Source organism: Juglans microcarpa x Juglans regia, chromosome 1D (assembly GCF_004785595.1).
Source record: "Juglans microcarpa x Juglans regia isolate MS1-56 chromosome 1D, Jm3101_v1.0, whole genome shotgun sequence".
Lineage (NCBI taxonomy): Eukaryota > Viridiplantae > Streptophyta > Magnoliopsida > Fagales > Juglandaceae > Juglans > Juglans microcarpa x Juglans regia.
The window spans coordinates 36,730,162-36,750,433 of record NC_054594.1 but is presented as its reverse complement, the minus strand read 5'-3'; the positions used below and the strand labels follow the sequence as shown (position 1 = coordinate 36,750,433).

The 20,272-nt window shown below is 34.5% G+C and overlaps 1 protein-coding gene across 5 annotated transcripts; it reads left to right on the top strand.

Annotated features, from left to right (window-relative positions):
- The first annotated feature begins 5,952 nt into the window (after nucleotides 1-5,952).
- Nucleotides 5,953-16,837, top strand: LOC121235432. Of its 5 annotated transcripts, none has more exons than XM_041131787.1 (26): nucleotides 5,953-6,168; nucleotides 6,290-6,402; nucleotides 6,815-7,012; nucleotides 8,657-8,874; nucleotides 9,039-9,144; nucleotides 9,252-9,353; nucleotides 9,567-9,626; nucleotides 9,726-9,804; nucleotides 10,173-10,320; nucleotides 10,820-10,943; nucleotides 11,211-11,391; nucleotides 11,537-11,565; nucleotides 11,780-11,928; nucleotides 12,895-12,997; nucleotides 13,185-13,280; nucleotides 13,376-13,431; nucleotides 13,550-13,673; nucleotides 14,122-14,184; nucleotides 14,283-14,342; nucleotides 14,431-14,592; nucleotides 15,012-15,085; nucleotides 15,160-15,253; nucleotides 15,412-15,548; nucleotides 15,648-15,728; nucleotides 16,379-16,484; nucleotides 16,593-16,837. In XM_041131787.1, exons 3-26 carry the CDS (start codon nucleotides 6,830-6,832, stop codon nucleotides 16,662-16,664), a joined length of 2,607 nt encoding a protein of 868 aa, XP_040987721.1. In that variant the 5' UTR covers nucleotides 5,953-6,168; nucleotides 6,290-6,402; nucleotides 6,815-6,829; the 3' UTR covers nucleotides 16,665-16,837. The 5 variants fall into 5 exon arrangements, 4 of the variants coding, with proteins under 4 accessions (XP_040987721.1, XP_040987718.1, XP_040987724.1 ...); XM_041131784.1 differs by having other exon boundaries at nucleotides 5,954-6,168; nucleotides 6,820-7,012; XM_041131790.1 differs by lacking the exon at nucleotides 5,953-6,168 and having other exon boundaries at nucleotides 6,175-6,402; nucleotides 6,820-7,012; nucleotides 14,286-14,342.
- The last annotated feature ends 3,435 nt before the right edge of the window (nucleotides 16,838-20,272 follow it).

The following is a 20,272-nucleotide window of genomic DNA, read 5'->3' as shown; positions in this document are numbered from 1 at the left end:
TGCTGGTCGGCCGGGCTAGCTACACGAATATCATGTCTCACGTAGTGAACTTGTCCTGGTACTGTTTTAGGCTCGCTGCCTCGCCCCTTTTCCAGGGTTGAGAAACGCATGGCATGATCGATGTTGTAATTCATACCTGCCAAGTTTTTATAAAGATTATTTTGAAGATAGGTATTTCACCCCTTTTGGACAGTCTTAAATATTTAATATTGTACAGAAAATCTGAATGCTTGAAGAGTACGTGACTAAGACTATATCTCAAAATGATTACAAATTTGAAAGGATTTTTAAAAATATGAGATTAATTCATACGTTGGAATTGTTTCATATGCACCGTATAGAATATATATATATATATATATATATATATATATATATGCTTCTCTCTTCTAAAAATGACAACCCGCAAACACTCTCCAAGTTGGCACTTATAGAAATAGCAATGATAGATATAATTTTAGAGTATATATACTATATGCATTTTCTATGAAAAAAGTAGAGTATAATATTAAAAAGAATTTTTTTATATAAATTTTAAATTTTTTATTTTTTTCAATAAAGGTGTTCGAAATTTATACTCTAAAATTACGTTTGACTAGTGAGATATCTTGTAAATAGTAATAAAATAATAATAATAAAATATTAAATAATAGTAAATAATTAAGTAAAAAATATTAATAAATAATAATTAGTTATTAATACCGTATCCAAACTGAGCCATACCACAAATGTTATTTCTACTGTAGAAATTATTGGATCCGCGCGAGCTTATAAAATTGAGCTCCATCGCCACGAGGCTTCCAGAAAGTCAACTTCTAGAAAGTCAACTTTAATATTGATCACTAGTTTTATATATGAGATGAAATAAATACACAAAAATTTATAAAGCACGTTGCACAATTATAAAATAAGATAAGATTTTAATTACTCATGCTCACATAAAATACAATTGACAAATTTTAAAAGAAAATGACTGAAAAAATACATTCATTTTTCAAATATAAAATTAAGTCTAAAGAATCAGATCTTCTACCAAATCTTAAAGGCATATATGTAATACTTATAAATCTTTTATTATCACATTCGCTAGCTGTGATAAAATAACATATAATAGATCATGTGGCGTATATGTTATAAGAAAGACGAGTATTTGTGACTGGTTATCTGTGATAAGAATTACAATTTATGATAAAAATAATTATTTGCGATGAAAACAAAATTGCTTTAACAGAAAATAGTTATTATCGTAAAAAATAATTGATCACAAATAAATAATTTTGTTGTAGCGTAAATGTAATATTTATGTGAGAGCACCCTTAGAAAAGATGAAATTCAGAACCATATTTGTTTTTTTCTTTTTTCTATATCTTGGATATGGAGGGAGAAATTATTGGGAAAGTGTAACGGATTTGGTCAATCAATACAGATGAAAACATCTCATTTGAAGTTATACCGTACAATAATTTTGGCTATCTAAATACAATATTTTATTTTTTAAGTTTTGAAAATATCCACTTAAATGAATAGTAAATAAATAGTATAAAATAGTGAAAACAGACGTGAACAGTATATAAACAATACACAATTCGGATACTCTATAAATACTGTGGGACCTACACATTTTTCAAATTCCAAAAAGTCAAAACCATTTCATCTCATCTCATTATCCAAACATACAATTTTTTACAAATTATCACATTTCATCTTAACTAAAAACATTTTACTACTATTTAAAATATTACATCTCATCTCATCTCATCTTATCTGAACTGTCTATTCAAACCGGGGCATGAGCTCGTTCTTCGAGCATTTATATCTAATAGATTTTTTTTCTTTTATTTTCAATAAGAAAAACCTGAAGATCAGCCTAGGAGATATCTCTTCAGCGGTTCAGCTGATATTTTACTTTTTAATAATATTTTTATATGAATTTGGCTATACTTAAATTGGTGTGTTAGCGCACCACGTATAATGAGATGATCTAGTATAACTTAAAAAAATTAAAATACTAATAATATTTTAGTATAATTCCATATCAACGTTGTGTTAAGTGTGTAAAATATAAATCTTATAGATATATAAGTTTCTCTTTTGTATTCCAATAAAATGTCATTCTCTAGACCAACTATATTTGATTGTTAAAATGATGTCAGCCAATTTCAAAGTAGTTATTAATGAAATTTGTTACTTTTTTAACTCTTTATAAAAGAGTTAAACTCATCACAATTTATTTTATTATTTATATATTTAAATATACATTTTAATCTATTTATATTTTAATATATTTTAATAAATTTATAAAATATTATTATTTATAAATCAATTTGAATAATTTAAAATTAGTCCAACGTTCAGACGCAACGGAAGATGCTTTCACGATGTTTACAACTTACGCTATTTTAAAATAGATTTGAAATCTATAAATTTTTATTTTACCTAAACACGTTCAATGTACACGTGGAGAAAAAAAAATTGAAAAAAAATAGGGCCTCAGTAATAGGAAATAGGAGGCACGGCAGACCTGAGAGTATTAGTACTAAATTAGTCAAATATCTTTTCATCTTTAAATTTAATAAATATCATTCATATTTATTTTATATTAAATTAATTAAATTATTTTTATCTAAACTATAAGTTACAATAAATTTATTCTTCTTTTCAAATATGAAAAGAATTATAGCAAGTTTAAAAGTATTTTTTAAGGTTATTATATTAAAGATATGAGATTTTTATTCATATGAAATTTTATAATCTATATACATATGAGATTATTATATTATAGATTGTTAAATTGTGAAAATAAATATGAATATGATTGTTAGAGGTTATTGAAGATTATAAAAATAAAATATAAATAATAAAAAATAATAAAAATTTATTATTATAGAGAATGTGATGACTAATTCAATATAGACTTTAAGTTTTGAATGATTATCTAAAAGTAAAAAAACTATATATTAATCAAAATTTAAAAAATAGGATGACCAATCTAATACTAATGCTCTCGTATATGAAAGTCAGGAATGCTCCCTCGGCCTAGTATATTAAATCACTCGTTATTTTATAAATTCTTTTAATTAAAATATTTTTTTAAAAAAATAAATTCTCACGATATATCTTAAATATTTGAGAAATAATGAAGAAAAGCACTTATATTTTTTTTATAAATGGGTTTGAAAATTGTTTTCTTCAAGTTAGTTTAAATAAAAACTATTTTCAACAAAGTATAAGTCCGATTTAGATAGTAAGATATAGTAAGATAAAATTGAATGATTTTAAATAAAAATTTAAAATTAAATAAAATATTATTAGAATATTATTTTTAAATATTATTATTATTATTTAAAAATTTAAAAAGTTGAATTATTTATTATATTTTATGTGAAAATTTAAAAAAATTATAATAATAAGATGAGATGAAATAAGCTGATATAATTTCTCAAACTAAAAGGAGAGTAAATTTATATATTGAGTGACTCAATGTGGCGCCCCCAATCCCCCTTATATAAATACACAGGGATCGAGACGCCAGGATGGTGACAACACGGTCACACATCCCAACGAAGTGCCAGTGTGTGTACATGCAACAGTGTACAAATAAAATAACGCAGCGGATAGTCAAATAAGTACCAGAATTTAAATACAAATATTTAAACAATTTATCTTAAAAAAAAATAAATATACAGTCATCCCAAATATAATACAAAAGGTAAATACATAAACTGATAAAAACACATAACTCACTAAACAGGAGCAATCCCAGATCACTCCTCCAACGGAGCCAAGCTAAGGCTCGTCATCATCATCTGCATCAAAATCTGCGATACCATAAAATGGTACCACAGGTAAGTATAAACCAAACAACTCTCGGGATAAAAATACATTAATGCAACCAACAATATAGCAAAATACATTTAGCCATAAAATATCATTTTTCCCAGAAAAATGATTATTTCCAACACACGCCAAAAAATCCCATTTTGGCCCAAAATAACCGTAAAACATTTTCTCATAAAATGATTCACACAAACAATCCATTTATCGGACACTGTAGGTGGGAATCGCAGGCGGGACTCTACCACCGTCCCTGCTTACCACCATCCCTACCGCGTGCACCGTAGGCGGGAATCACAGGCGGGACACAACCACCATCCCTGCTTACCACCATCCCTACCGCGTGCACCGTAGGCGGGAATCACAGGCGGGACTCTACCACCATCCCTGCTTACCACCATCCCTACAGTTCCTTTACACACAATAAATACTTAACAGAGCACTGTAGGCGGGAATCACAGGCGGGACACAACCACCATCCCTGCTTACCACCATCCCTACAGTCTCTTTTCCTTTTACTCACATAAAAATCCAAATCCAATAAATACATGAACATGTATGCAATACACGAAAACCCAATTTTCTTTACAAACATGATCATGCATGCAATATGCGATGTACGTGAACAAGTCATAACCAACAACCACAATTCACAATGCAAACAAACACAACTCCGTCCACAATCCATCCGACCCCCGAAACTCCTCGGACTCAGTCCGGCAAAACAACCCAATTCACAGATAATATGTGTTAGTGCAAAAATATATTTAAATCACGAAAGTTCTTTAAGGAAAATACTTACAGTGCAATATAATAATTTCCGGAGGATCTCGAAGTTGCAAGTGGTGATTTCTGAGCAACACCACAGTGTAAAATACACTGTGGCCGTGGGTCACAGATACCCACTTTTCAACGAGGACAAACGAAGACCCAAGATTGATAGGGTAGGGCCTAGGGAGGTCGGTGAAGCCAATGGTGGTGGTGGTTTGCCGTGGGTGGCGGCGGAATGGGCGGTAGAAGACCAAAATGCCCAAATCGGAAATGTAGTTGGTGGAGCTTCACCGGTGACGGATCGGAGGTGGGGTTGGGTCCAATGGGTTGCCAAGAGGTCGGGGATGAAGTGGTAGGAAGATGGTGGCTAATGGTGGTGCGACGGCTGCGCAACGGCGGAAGGAGTGCCGCGGCTTCGAAGAGCTACTGGTGGTTAACGGCGGCACGGATGGAGGTGAGATTGGTGGGGTGAGGTTGCCGGCGGTTGGGGAAGCTAATGGGCTGGGCGGTGAGGGCCACCGCCGGCTCACGGCGGCGCTGGCGTGAAGGTGGCCCGCGGCTTCGTGGGGGCGTGTGGGCTACCGGCGGCGAGGTAGGGGCTGAGATTTGGGAGGTGAGGTCGCCAGAGGGAGGGGGAGCTGGTCGGCTGGGCGGTGTCGCGCACGGCGGCGCGACGGCGGCGCTGGGAAGAGACGAAGGAAACGGGCGGAGGAGAGGAGAGAGAGAGATCGCGCGGGAAGGAGAGGAAAATAAGGAAGAAAAAGAAAAGAAAGAAAAGAAAAAGGAAGGAAAGAAAAAAAAGAGGGAAAAGAAATGAGGTCCAATCCTCATAACTTGGGTCACAAAAAAGATCCAACGGAGACGATTTTAAAACCACAAGTTAAATAAAATAATTTAAACGTAATGGTAAAGTCAAATTGAAATAATTAAATTCCACGGTAATTAATTTAAATATTAAAAGCAATTTAAATGCATAATAATAAATAAATATTTGGAAAGCACAAAAAAATAATTTTCACCAAATAAAAATCATAGAAATAAACTTACTAAAAATCCAACCAATTTTAAAATAAGAGGATAAATTTTTGAACAATAAAAAATAATCCTTCAGTAAAAATACACTGAAATACGGAGTGTTACACTCAATACGTCTAAAATTTTTATAAATAAATGCACGTATTAGAATTTTAAAACTATCTGCTACGTGTATTAATATCAACTCCACGTAACATCAAGATTTGTAGACAACTGTGCAAAAAAAAATGATGATTTAGCACACAAATTTCTTAAGTAGTCAAAGAAAAACAAGCTGTGTCAGTGGCGATAATATAAAGGATTAATGCGAAAATTTCGTGAAAATAAGTATTTTGTGGTTACAGCTCAATCAACGTATTGGGTTACTGTGGATCCTACAATGCATCCGCAAGAAATTTTAGCATAGGAGTTCTGCGATACGACGTGGTGGCCGTAGTATTCTATCCGTATGCAAGCACGTGATCATGGACTGTCCCTGCGTATGTATATTCATGATTAGTTCTCGGATAAGAGTGCATTCCCAGGGACGTAAATATAGCTTTATCTGCTGCTTCTTCTCTTTTTCTTTCTACTTAATTTTCCGTCTCTCTGTGTTCCACACAGTTCTGCATTATTATATCATATGCTCCTTCAATCGATCACTGTACAGAAACAGATAGCTAGAGTTCTGATTGGTGGAACTGGACGGGTTTTAGAGTGAATGCCATTTGTCTGAGGAACTCTTGGCGTTTGGTTTCCTGTGTTGGGATTTGAAGCATTGAGGTATGTCTCAATAGATTTCAAGGATGCTACCATTTATAGTACTAGTACTCCCTTTATCTCTTTGTCTGGTTTATATTCTCACTTTTATTTCGAAATATGCTGAAGAAAATGATGAAGAAAAGTCCTCGTTTCCCAAAATATTATACCGACACCTTATTTCCAATTGAAAGGTAAATAAATAAATTTTATGTTTAGAAACAATCTTCGGAATTAACAAGCACCTGGAATTAGTTCTACTTTTTTTTGTTTTTTCTGTTTTTTTTTTGGGTAACCTCCAACCTGGTTAATGTTCTTAGCAGATTTGTTGTTTTCCATAAAGCATTGACCTTTCACCAGCATTAGTCTCCCTCTTTTTCTCTATACTGTGTACGCAAGTATCTTAGGATCGATGTTTATGTGGAATTTGAGTCAGTGCAGAGAAAGGATAATGTCGAAGATGAGAGTGGCAGTAATTGGTGCTGGAATTAGTGGTTTGGTTTCGGCGTATGTTCTGGCCAAAGCTGGGGTGGATGTGGTGCTGTACGAGAAGGAGGAGTACTTGGGCGGCCATGCCAAGACGGCGACCTTCGACGGCGTTGATTTAGACCTTGGCTTCATGGTCTTCAATCGTGTAAGTAATGGTTCCTTTTTCCTTCTTTAGAGTTCTATGACTCAGACCTCTGTTACATTAATCGTAGGTAACGATATCTCTAAGCTTATGTTACATTTACAACCACACATTACACAGGAGAAAAACAAGTCCAAAGGGGAAAAAGTACCTTTCAATTAAAATATGAAGATATTATTGTAAAACCAAAACATATAATCATAAAGAATGGGGACCATTCCAAGCCACCGTTATTACCTAATCACGGAATAAATTAAATCAATAAATATTTTAATAATATTTTATTATTTATCGAAATAAATTTTAATAATATTTTATTCAATTTTTAAGATTTTATTTACGTAACCAACTGAGAAAAAAAAAAACTGAGGAAAAAAAATGTGAGACAGCGCGACAAGGGAGGCTCTGCAACTTTAGATGATCAATGTGAAGGAATAAAGGCCGAGTGTTGTCATTTTCCTCCTGGATATCTGTGCAACAACAAGTTGATAGGAGCTGCTAAAGTTTAATATAATGGTCGTATGGACCAAAACTGAGGAGAGGGTCTTCCCATAGATAACGTGACTGCCGCAGGGATCCACCCACCGGCACTGGGTCACTGCTGTGGATGTTTCTTTCGGGACCCCATGCGACCTTTCTGTTTCTCTAAAGGTGTACCCTAGTATAACGTGCACATGACCCCAAAACAAATGTGACGTGTTTCAATTTGGTACGCTTAAATAATAAGGCTAGAAAAATTCATAAATGTCGGAAAAAGAGAAAGAAAAGTAGTGTCATATATAAGTCATGTTGCTTAAAAAAAAAAAAAAAAAATCATGTTGCTTAAAATCTGGAAGTTAGAACTAAATATCTGGTTTTGCCTGTACGAAAACGTAAATTTTGTTTTGTTGATAAAGCCACGTGACTGGAAATGAAACGTAGTTGATTGGATTAAAGGCAAATTGAGTTGAAAAGACTTGATCATGTGACCATGCCCTGTATCATGCTTAGAACTTCTTCAAAACATAGTTGTTCCAATTATTGATGGGGTGGTTTATGGCTGATGAGGAATATCATTGACTTCCTGTCATATAGTTTGTAATTAAATTAATTTGAAATGATGATCCAGACAGAGCTATCAGCTATTATAATGTAAGCTGCTTGGTATATTAAACTTGATGTTTGGCCATAAATACTTAACAGTGTATCAAGGAGGAAAACAGTTACGATGGGAATTCTTGCGAAGAGCATTATTGAAACAACAAATTGCACGGAAAGCAAGTCTTTGTGTTGTTTAAGTCTATGCGGATGAGCACTTGAGAAGGTTTCCTGTTTTGTGAAGTTGAGGTCCCCTAAAGCATGAACAATTAAAGAATAATTTGACAAGAGATGTCTATTTGCTGAAGTCAATTGGAAACCCCGTATTCATAACTAAAATACTTTCTGATTGCACGATTGCCCAACCAGGCAGCATTGAGATGTTTCTGGTTTCTCATGAGGATAGAAGGTTGCATTTGCTGCCTCCATTCCTGTGGCATTCCAGCCTCATCTCAATCCATGAATAGCATAAGCATGGCCTTATCCTCCATCCTGTGTTTATGAGAGGAAGACATACCGTATCTTCCAAAGGCCATTTTCATTTTGAGTAACAATTTGGAAATTGGACAGGTGACATATCCAAATATGATGGAGTTCTTTGAGAGTCTTGGAGTTGATATGGAGGCATCAGATATGTCGTTTTCAGTGAGCTTAGACAAAGGCCAGGGCTGTGAATGGGGAAGCCTAAATGGTTTGTCGAGTTTGTTTGCACAAAAGAAGAATGCTATAAATCCATACTTTTGGCAAATGCTCAGAGAAATCGTAAAGTTTAAGCATGATGTTCTAAGGTAAGTCATCCTCTTTTCAAAGGTCAGACAATAATTTTTCTTTTCGCGGGAAGAAGAATATATAGGATATCACTGTCGAGAATGTTTTGAAAGAGATGAAGATAAGGATAGAGCTGAATCTTTGTATATATATATATATATATTTATTTATTTATTTATTGCAGTTATCTTGAGTTGCTTGAAAACAATCCAGACATTGATCGCAATGAAACTTTGGGACAGTTTATCAATTCACGGGGTTACTCTAAATTGTTTCGGGAAGCTTATCTTGTGAGATTCTTAATGCACTGTATTCTGTTACAACCTTAAGCCTTTTCCTCTCATTTATAGATCATCATTTTGTTACTTAATGACAGTGAAAAGTTGTACTTTTATAGGTTCCAATTTGTGGTTCAATTTGGTCCTGCCCTTCAGAAGGAGTTATGAGCTTTTCAGCTTTCTCTATTCTCTCATTTTGTCGAAATCATCATCTACTTCAGGTGGAAATCCTCTTTTTGAGGATATTTTGTAGGTTCGAGTATAGACTTGTGTGTATGGTATAAGGTTATAAACTAATAGCATGTATGGCTTGTTTATGTGTGGGTGTTTACTGCATAAATGGTGTGATAATTTTCTGCAATTTCTTCAATGTTTCTGGAGCTGGAGTCGTCCACGTTGATTTTAATTGTCTCATAGTTGAATGCTCTCTGCAGATCTTTGGCCGTCCACAATGGCTGACTGTCAGATGGCGTTCACATTGTTATGTGAAGAAGGTGCTAACATGATCTTGGGAAAAAAATGAAATTGTTTGTGTGCCATGTGAATTACATTTTGTTTTAAACTGATTTTTTTTTTTCTCTAAATAAAATCAGGTCAGAGAAGTGCTAGAGAATAAATGTTGTCAAATTAGAACTAGTTCTGAGGTGCAGTCAGTTATATCAAATGATGAGGGTGAGTAATTAGTTTAATATTTTCGCTCCCTTCCTTTTCTCTTTTGTTTTATTTGTTTTCAAATGATCAGGAAGTATATATATTTTTGATATGTAATGAGAAATTGTTGTGCTCATATTCAAATGTTATGTTAAGGTATTGTTACCAGTTTTCAGTTCAGCTAGTCATATCAATGTGGAACTAAACAGAATAAGAACACAGAAAAATGTCTGAACTAGAGTAATCTAGAGTCATAGGATATAAGTTAATTGAATTGGCTTCAATAGAGGGGTACATAAAGGAATCAATATAATCTTTTTTCTTTGATGAAAAAATATTTTTATTTGAATTGTGATCAATTTTAATGAACTTTATTAGAGGTTTTGCAGGTTGCACTATAATCTGTGGAGACGGTTCCGAAGAAACATACAATGGCTGCATACTGGCTGTCCATGCCCCTGATGCTTTGAAAATATTAGGAGAGCAAACAACTTTTGATGAAATGAGAATACTTGGTGCTTTTCAATATGTCTACAGGTACATTCTCTCCTATCCCTAATAATCTGCACTAGAGGGTCCCATCTTCTCACTGTAAATAGAAAAAGCTAAACAAAATTCATAATTTTACCTTCTATTTCAGAAAAATAAGAGAGAAGAATAATAATTGTTATGCTGTATGGAGAATTTGAATTGACTATTGAGAATGGATGAGATGCTGGTATTTTGAGCATGAGATGTGGTGTTAAAGGATCTTATTTGAATTAAGCTGAATCCATCTATTAATTTGTTAATTCTGTCCCCTTTTTTTAGAAAGAAATTGTTCCATTTTGTTTCCCCCTTTGAAAGATAGTGACTGTATACTTCCCAAGCTTAATATTTTAGAAGTTACTCCATGCCTATATAAGAACTACAATCGTGATTAGACTCTTACATGACAAGTTTTCAAAAAAATGAGCTGCTAAGATGGATGGCACTGTCCTTGGCCATAGTGAAGTAGGTCAAAATGCCAAATCATCCTTTTATTCTCTATTTGCAGTGATATTTTCCTTCATCGTGACAAAAGTTTAATGCCCAAAAACCAAGCAGCATGGAGTGCATGGAATTTTCTTGGAAGTAGAGACAATAAAGTATGTTTGACATACTGGCTCAATGTGCTTCAGGTTGGTTACATGTTCCATCTGTTGAAAGTCTAAATTTATTATTAGTTTATAGAGTCCTTCAAACAGTAGACTTTGGGCATGTTAATCCTACTGGAGTTGTATTTCCACCTCATATATAGTTGAGCACATTAAAATGACATTGCATAGGAATAACATTTCGCTTCTTAAACGTGTACTATATTGTCAAATTAGGATGTCTCCATGCAAATAAGTCTATCAGGAAATGTTTAATGCTATAATTAAACCCTGGAAATTTTGAGCTTGCAGAATATTGGTGAAACAGATCTACCTTTTCTTGTGACTCTCAACCCAGACCATACACCAAAAAGCACCATGCTTAAGTGGTCAACTGCTCATCCAGTCCCATCTGTTGCTGCATCAAAAGCTTCGCTTGAGCTTGATCATATCCAAGGGAAGAGAGGAATTTGGTTTTGTGGGGCATACCAAGGTGAACTTTCATGCATGCTGAGACCGACTTACAAATAGATGCCTTACTGTAATATGGAGTTTAGAGCTGATTTTTGCTATGTTTAACAGATATGGAGTCGCTTTACATTTACTATCATCTGAGTATTTGTTCTGCATTTTGTCAGGTTATGGTTTCCATGAGGATGGATTAAAGGTAGCGACTAGTGGTCAATAATTTCTGAGTTATAACGATATATGATGTAACAAGGTGACCAAAGATTGTTCCTCTTCTAGGATGTACTTCTTACATAGAACACCCAAGCCTTTGGGAATGATGGTGGCCAAACCTGTAGCTTTCTATGCAGTATTTTTCTTTCCAACAGCTATATAGTTGGTTGAATGCATCTTACAGTGTATCTTCTTGGCAGGCTGGCATGGCTGCTGCCCATAGTATGCTTGGAAAAAGTTGTGCTCTTTTGAGCAACGCGAAACACATGGTACCTTCTCTGATAGAAATGGGGGCGCGCCTTTCTGTCACCAGGTTCCTAAGACATTATATCTCAGCTGGATGTGTAATGTGAGTTTACTCTTAGTGGCAATTACAGATCATCTTAACATATTTATACCAGAGGTTTGCCTCGTTGCAGTACTATATAGACGTTCATCTAGGATTGTAAGACCCTTCTCTATGTACACTGAAAATCAATTCAGTATTAACTAGTATGTATCCATCACCTGGGTTTATAGTGAGATGCTGAAGCCTATCAAAGTGGTTCTGCTTGTTATAAAAGCTGGGAAAGATTGAGTTTGGAGAAATATATTTCATCTGAAGTTTTTTTTTTTCACCCTAGTGAAACATCTAAGGCAAAGGGTTCAATATCACAGAGGAGGTGTTACAGGAAGATACCTACCTAAGGAAGTCTCCAAGCAAAGTCCTTTTATCACATTTGGGGATGCCTTCACAAATATCTTAAGCATATGGATTTGGGCCAAGTTATATCATCTACTCACTTTTGTTACTATCACAAGACGTGGGACTTAATCACTGACACTCACATCCACTTTGACAATTTGGATTTTTTGCTTTTTGATTAAAGTAGGCGGCACTAGATTATGCATCTTGGGAATTTTTTACTTAATGATAAGAGGGTTTTTGTTCACTAGTACTATCAAATATAATAGACGTTATTCAGGCAAACTGGCAGCAATAGGATTAGTGCAGTGCACTATCGTATCTCTTGTTGAAATACTGCTTATGATGCTACACCTTTTTCCTTGAACTACATATCCTCACCTTTTTCCACTTTTTAAAACTTCAAGTCGCAACATAGAAGTGCTTAGCTAAGCTATTAGTCGACATTACATTTGATATGACTGTCTTATTATACTATTTATATCTTCTATAATGCAGACTGCATCTTTGACTATCAGTCTCTTGGTCTTAACACTCCTCTCTCTCTGGCACCATATTGCCGTTCACATTTTTATGGTGATTAAGTTTGTTTTCCATGGAAATTTGATATATTATGCCTTGTGGTATCAGTCTATTGGAGGAAGGGGGCACAGTATTCAACTTTGAAGGAACCATGGAAAAATGTTCTCTGAAAACTGTTTTGAGAGTTCATAGTCCCCAATTCTACTGGAAGGTGCGTACTATAAATTTATACCCAGTATTTTCCTGAAGGGTCACATGCCAGGTAGAGTGGAAAGGATGAAGATAATTTTTTTGAAGTTTAAAGAATATACGGTACATTATTTTGGCATTCAAGATTTAGAATTACTTTTTTTAATTATTGCAGAATATACTGACAAGCACTATATTTCTTTGCCCAGGTAATGACACGGGCTGATTTAGGCCTTGCAGATGCATATATAAACGGAGATTTTTCTTTTGTTGATAAAAAAGATGGTCTTCTAAATCTTTTTAAGGTGAGATAAAATGGACATGAATCTGACCCAATCCTCCAAAAAGCAATAATGTACAACTCACAAACAAATTTATTCTTATAATATTGGTTTTTCAGATTCTTATTGCAAGCAGAGATGCAAATTCCTCCATCTCAAAGTTGAATAAGAAAAGGTAAATGGACAAAAAGGGATATATCATGACTGGCAAAACAGCTGGAATCCTGAACTGTGGTGTTAGTAGTGATGTTCACAATCGCATCACATTGAACTGTCACCTTTGTTGACTTCAGGGGCTGGTGGACTCCATTGTTATTTACAGCTAGTATAGCATCAGCAAAATACTTTTTTCAGCATGTGTCAAGGCAAAATACTCTTACACAGGCCCGCAGGAACATCTCTCGTCATTATGACCTGGTAACAGATTATATGACCTGTAAAACTCCATGTTTTTATTGATGTCTCCGAATAAGTCTAGGAACATTCTACAGTAACTATAATGACTTCTGAACTTATGCTTTGACAGGAATAGTTTTCAGAGTACGTAAATATTTAGTATGGAAGAACATATGCGACGCCTATGCTTTCACGAAGGCATGGGTGAAAGAATGTAAACAATGGAGGCTTTTGGCTTTATTACCTCAAACTTTCCTGCATCGTACCAAGTGCATATAGTTATTGGGAATAGGCTATTTTTATAAACTTTTTTTTTTTTCAATTCTAGTTCATAAAAAGATGTTAAGTGGGGTTTTCTCTTTATCAATTAGGATTTGTTAGAAAATGTGCAAGATTAGCATTCAAACCCGATTAGCTATTTAGTATTTAACAGGCAAGAGCTTACAATTCCTCTTTTGTTGTGCTTCAGAGTAACGACCTTTTTGCTCTGTTCTTAGATGAAACAATGACATACTCCTGTGCTGTTTTCAAGGTCGGGATCAAAACTTATTTTATAATGTATGGTTTAAAAATTGCATAATTTTATTTTTCTTTAACTTGTATCGAATGTATGTGTTAAAACTTTCATAGAAGGAAGATGAAGATTTAAAGGTTGCACAGCTGAGGAAGATCTCTCTTCTGATTGAAAAAGTAAGTCTCTTCAATGGGATTCATCAAATATGATTTTTTTTTCTTGTTGCAAGCTACTTCAGTTTATCCTAAACTTCAATTTGTTTAGGCAAGAATAGATCAGAATCATGAAGTTCTGGAGATTGGGTGTGGTTGGGGAAGTTTAGCAATAGATGTTGTCAAACGAACTGGATGCAAGTACACTGGCATTACCCTCTCGAAGGAGCAGCTGAAATTTGCAGAAAAGAAAGTGAGAGAAGTTGGGCTTCAGGTATTATTTTGATGAATGCAACTTTGCTTATAAAAGCATATATCATGACTATTGAATACAAGTAGAAAATGTTGGAAGGTGAAATGTGCTGTTTGTGGCTGAGAAAAACAAAACGTTGTTTGTGATCTTTATTTTATACTATTTTCATAGTTTTTGTTTGACCAACTTGCCTTTTTTCAAGAAATATGAAAGATTTGGAACCCGCAAGGAATAGTGAAAAAAGCAGCATAAAGAGCTATATAAATTTATTACCTGTGCTGCATAAAAGAAGACGCCTGCATCTGTTACTGTCTAGTTACGAGTTGCACATGTGACCATCTGGTCCTTCTGTCATTATGAGAACACCTAATTCAAACTGGCATATTTTATTATTTTGTTTTCTAGGACTTCATTTTAATTTTGATCAACCCTGTTACCAGGACCACATTAAATTTATTCTGTGTGACTACCGCCAGTTGCCTTATACCAACAAATATGACAGAATAATATCATGGTAAGTTCCTTTGGCAGTCAATTTATATTCTGACCATAACATCCCCAATAAATAACATGATGGTATTTTTCCAGTGAGATGCTAGAAGCTGTTGGCCATGAATTCATGGAAGAGTTTTTTCGTTGCTGCGAATCAGTATTACGAGAAGATGGGCTTCTTGTTCTGCAGGTAATGGTAATTGGTGGGAGACAAGAGAACTAGTGTCCCATATTCCCAATTTGATTTTACTGCCATGGTTGCAAGTGTATTTTGCCTGTTCTCTTTAGCTCTCTCATGGGTTTAAGTTAATTATGCTAACCCATTAAAGGCGGTTGATCTTTTCTTAGTTCATATCAATACCAGATGAACGTTATGAGGAGTACAGGCAAAGTTCAGATTTCATAAAGGAGTATATATTTCCCGGTGGATGCCTACCTTCATTAAGTAGGGTAACATCAGCTATGGCTGCTGCATCCAGATTCTGGTACAAAATTAATTACTTTGTATTGTTATTTATTTCTGATATTGTTATTTATTTCTGATATTTATCCTCCAAAATATTTATAGAGTTTTGGTAATGCAGTGTGGAGGATGTGGAGAACATAGGAATTCATTACTACCGAACACTCAGATATTGGAGAAAAAACTTCCTGGAAAAGCAGAGGTAAGAAAAATCACAGCTAGAAAAAGCAAGTTATTTATCTCAAGCTTCACATGCAACGCCTATATCAGATATATATGATATTGGATCCGTTAAGAGAACTAGATCTGGATTAGCAAGGCTCCGCATAGAAAATAATGCCTCAAATGATGAAAAGGTTTCCAACTCTTGCACAAGGTAGTGTTTCTCAAACATTTTCATGGTATTAGAGCTTGCCACAGGACAAATGGGGGTCCACATTACTTACCTTGTGACAGGGACCAGGAAAAATACTGGCCTGCACATGATGGAGGGTGTTGAGGAATAAATATTTCACATTGCCTGTAGACAAGGTCTTGGACATGTTTATAAGGAATGAACAACCCTCTCTCGTAGAACCAGTTTTATGAGATGAGTTAGACTCATGAATTTTTTCAGGAGTCACGTGTTTAATATATGTATGCTAGGACTTTAATTTGTTTTAAGAGTATGATCAACATAACTGATTAATGATCAAATGTTCTGATAATTTCCCGGTAATCAATCCGTCCACTTTCCTGATATGAAATAGGAATGATTCAATGTTTATTATAATTTGCATTGTTATTACGTGAAAACTGCTGCAGTGAAATTCTGTATTTCGTTTCTGCGGGCACTAATTCTTGTGCTTTCAGCAAAATCCTGACTCTCGGGTTCAATGAAAAATTCATTCGGACATGGGAATATTACTTCGACTACAGTGCAGCTGGTTTTAACACACATACGCTTGGAAATTATCAGGTAATTGCTCAAAGTTTTAATATTTGGCCAAGTCCCGTTTTGAAGCGGTTCTGATCATCAACTCATCTAAAATGCCAATTAATTCATGATTGGCCTCATCTGATGCAGATTGTATTCTCCAGGCCTGGCAATGCTGCTGCGTTTAGTAATCCATATCAAACATTGCCTTCAGCATCTTGATTTTGTTCTCAACGACAAAACCTTCAGATTCATTCCGTCCTGGACACGTTATATAGTTGACGTACGTTGCTTATTTATGCGATCATTTTCCAAAGTACGACGAAAGCCAAGAGAAAATAATATAAAGTTTGCGATCTTAATAAATAAAAATATCATGTCGCACATTGTGAACATGTCCGACTGTTCTTTCGGGTTATGTTAAGCTTGATGTTGTAATTCATACCTCTCAAATTTTTATATAGATTATTTTCAAGATGGGTTTTCACACTTTTAGTACCGTACGTGTTAAATATTTAATATTGTACGAATGAGTAATACTACGGATGAGCTTTTGTTAAATATTTAGTAGTTCACGGCTGATCCGTAGCACACCTTATATATTTTTTTTTTGTTAAATCAAAATCTTGTTTTCCCCTCCCCCACCCGATTCCCTCTCCCCAACTCGATTCTCTCTCTCGGCTCACTACCTCACACAGTTCGGCCGTGCGCCACTTGCAATGCCACCGCCCACCACCATCGGCTCTCCCTCACGTCGGTAATCTCCAACCACCTTTAAACCTCCACGGAAGCCCCACGCGTAGCGCTCCCACGCAAAACCCGAAATGGGTTCTCCTACACGGTTTGCCTCTGCTCCTGCCGCCATCATCAGCCTCCAGCCCCACTGTCGAGCACCACCAAGCCCCTTGACCTCCCCTTGCCCCGTCAAGCACGGCAACCCTCTCCCTCTCTTTCCTGAAATGGGTTTCACCTATACGGGATTCACCCGCAATGCAGGTTACGGGTGGGGGAGAGGATGGCGACGTCGGGTGGGGGTGGGGGTGAGGATGTTGACACCGGGCGGGTGGTGGGGGTGGGGGGAGAGGATGGGTGAGGGGCAGGGATGGGAGGCTCGAGCGACAGGGGGTAGAGAGAGAAATGAAATGTGTGAAATGAGAGGAAAGTGGGTTTTCTTGTAGGGTATTTTTGGTCATTTTACTGGGGGACACGTAAGGTGTGACCCGGATGTCTTAAAACAGGGACTGCTCCCAATACTATTTCTTGTATGAATATCCACACATAAATACCATGGAACTCGGTCAATGTCCCTCTTCCACTTGAGTCATACCTCTCAATTGAAGAAATATTTTCCTGCCTGAGTCTTGTACTTGTCCTCACTGGTATATACAGGTGAATTTATGTGGCATGTGATCTAGAAAATGAAATTGAGAATAACTAAACAATTATCTGAAAACAGAAGAGCAATAAAAAGATCGGGCTCCGCACCATTACTTTCACAAACCCACTTCAATTTATCTCAATTCATCTTATCTAATTATTTCAACTTTCTCAAATTTCAACATAAAATATAATAAATAATTCAACTTTTTTCAAAATCTAAAATAATAATAATATTAAAAAATAATATTCTAACAATATTTTATTCAACTTTTAACTTTCATTTTAACTCAGTTCAATATCCAAACACAACTTAGTCAAAGTTTGGAGCCGAATTTGTTTTTTGCCTGACTCCAACTCTGCACCAATATGCATATATAAAAGAGTTCACTTTACCAATATATATCTGGTTGTTCAATTTAAAACAATGTAAAATAGATACAATTAATATGAGACACGATTGTTCAATTAATATTTTTTCTGGATTTTTCTCCTCTTGGATGATGATGCCTAAGATTTATGATCCTCTTCCTTCCTTTTTGACTTCATGTCGAGATCGATGTCCACAACAGTTTACTGAATATAAAACATTTAAAACATTATATTTCTAATAAAGTATAGTATACCAGTATAGAATTAAAACCATTATAAATATAAAATATGATTAAATGCCAAATCCCGTAATTTATTGTTACCTTTTTAATTGACTTGGATTCTATAAATTGGATCAAATATTCGCTGAATCGTGTATTTTTCCCGTCCATATTTTAAGTTGTACTCATCAAGTCGTAGTAGAAAGATGTATTCTTTGCCAACAATTTGTTGTAAATCATTTGAGAAACCATCATCATGCTGGTCCTACACAAATACAAATATATATATATATATGTTATAATAAGGGTATATCTAATATTTAATGTACTTATTATACTTTCTATACCAATATTCAGTTTAAAAATTTTATATTTACTATTAATTTGTTACTTGCTCTTGCTTTTCTGTAAGTTCTCTTGCAGTCTTATGTAAAATTTTCTCAGCCTCCTTGTCAAATAGCATCGACGACTCTGACCCTAAATCACCAACCAGCTCCATATTTATCCGATACCTAATTACCGAAACACTTATTAAATAAATTGCACATTTAATTAAAATATAGATGTTCACGTGTGTGTCTGTGCAAATGAAAATATACATGGAATTTGTTTTGTAAAATTACTTTGGTACAATAAGTTTGGGTTTTGCCTTACATCGTTCACACGAAGAAGTTCCGTCAATGAATTTAACTTTTGTTTTGCATATAAGGCATGAACTATAATACCATCCAAATTTGTTGTCTATCTTGACAATTTTGCATAAGCACGTTACTAATATTTCCTACAATATTAAATTGTTATTAGTTATTATAGAAAGTCTATAATCTTAAAGGATGGTATATTATATTAAATTCAAAATACAAAATCGATACCTTTGTCTTTGCAATCCATTCGAGTTCTTTAATTTCATCAATTGTTTTCCTATTATAGAATGGAAGTTCTGTATTAAATATCCCTACATCCTTTGATTTCATGGTTCTGACTTCCCTTTGGATGACATCCTGCAATCTAATTCAATTAAAATAAGTTAATAGATATATATAATATGATGGTTAAATATTTAGAGAATAGAAAGTAATAAATGTTATTATTACATTTTCCGAATTCTTGATACGTCAGGAATCTCAAGGTTTATGTACAACTTTGTCGCATTTGTTGATGATAGATTAAACTCGCTTGGGGAATAAAACATTATTTCAAGTACAGATGCCACAATAATATTAATTTCTTATGAAGAGTTTCCATTTTAATAATGTAAATGTTACCTCTAAATGCCTTGACTAATGTCAAGGTAACTACCACCACAGATGGTCCTAGATTATACTTATAAAAATCATCATTGATTTGCATGGCGGCAGACCCCCATAAAGTTGCTTGTATATACTTATTCCTAAAATTTAACATGTGTGAATTAGTCATTTTTATAAGTAATACTATTAAACAATAAATTAATTTATATGTGATTTAACATTAACTAGATTGTCCGTAGCATGACATGATGGCCCTTTGCATTTCTCTCCTCTATGGCTCCAATAGATTCTAATCTTCTAATTACATCTGCAAATGAGATGATAATATTTCGTAATATCGAAAATATTATTTAAACTTAAATTTAATATATGAGATGATAAGAATTTATTACATAGAATATAGAATACATACCAGTCAAGTATGTTGGGTCATAGCAACATTTTGCTATAGTTTCATAATTTGCAATGATAAAAATTTATTACGTAGAAAATAGAATACTTACCAGTCAAGTATGTTGGGTCATGGCAACATTTCGCTATAGTTTCATAATTTGCAAAATTAAACTGGAACTTAAGTACTGATTGACTTATTTGATTAAGGTCAATGACT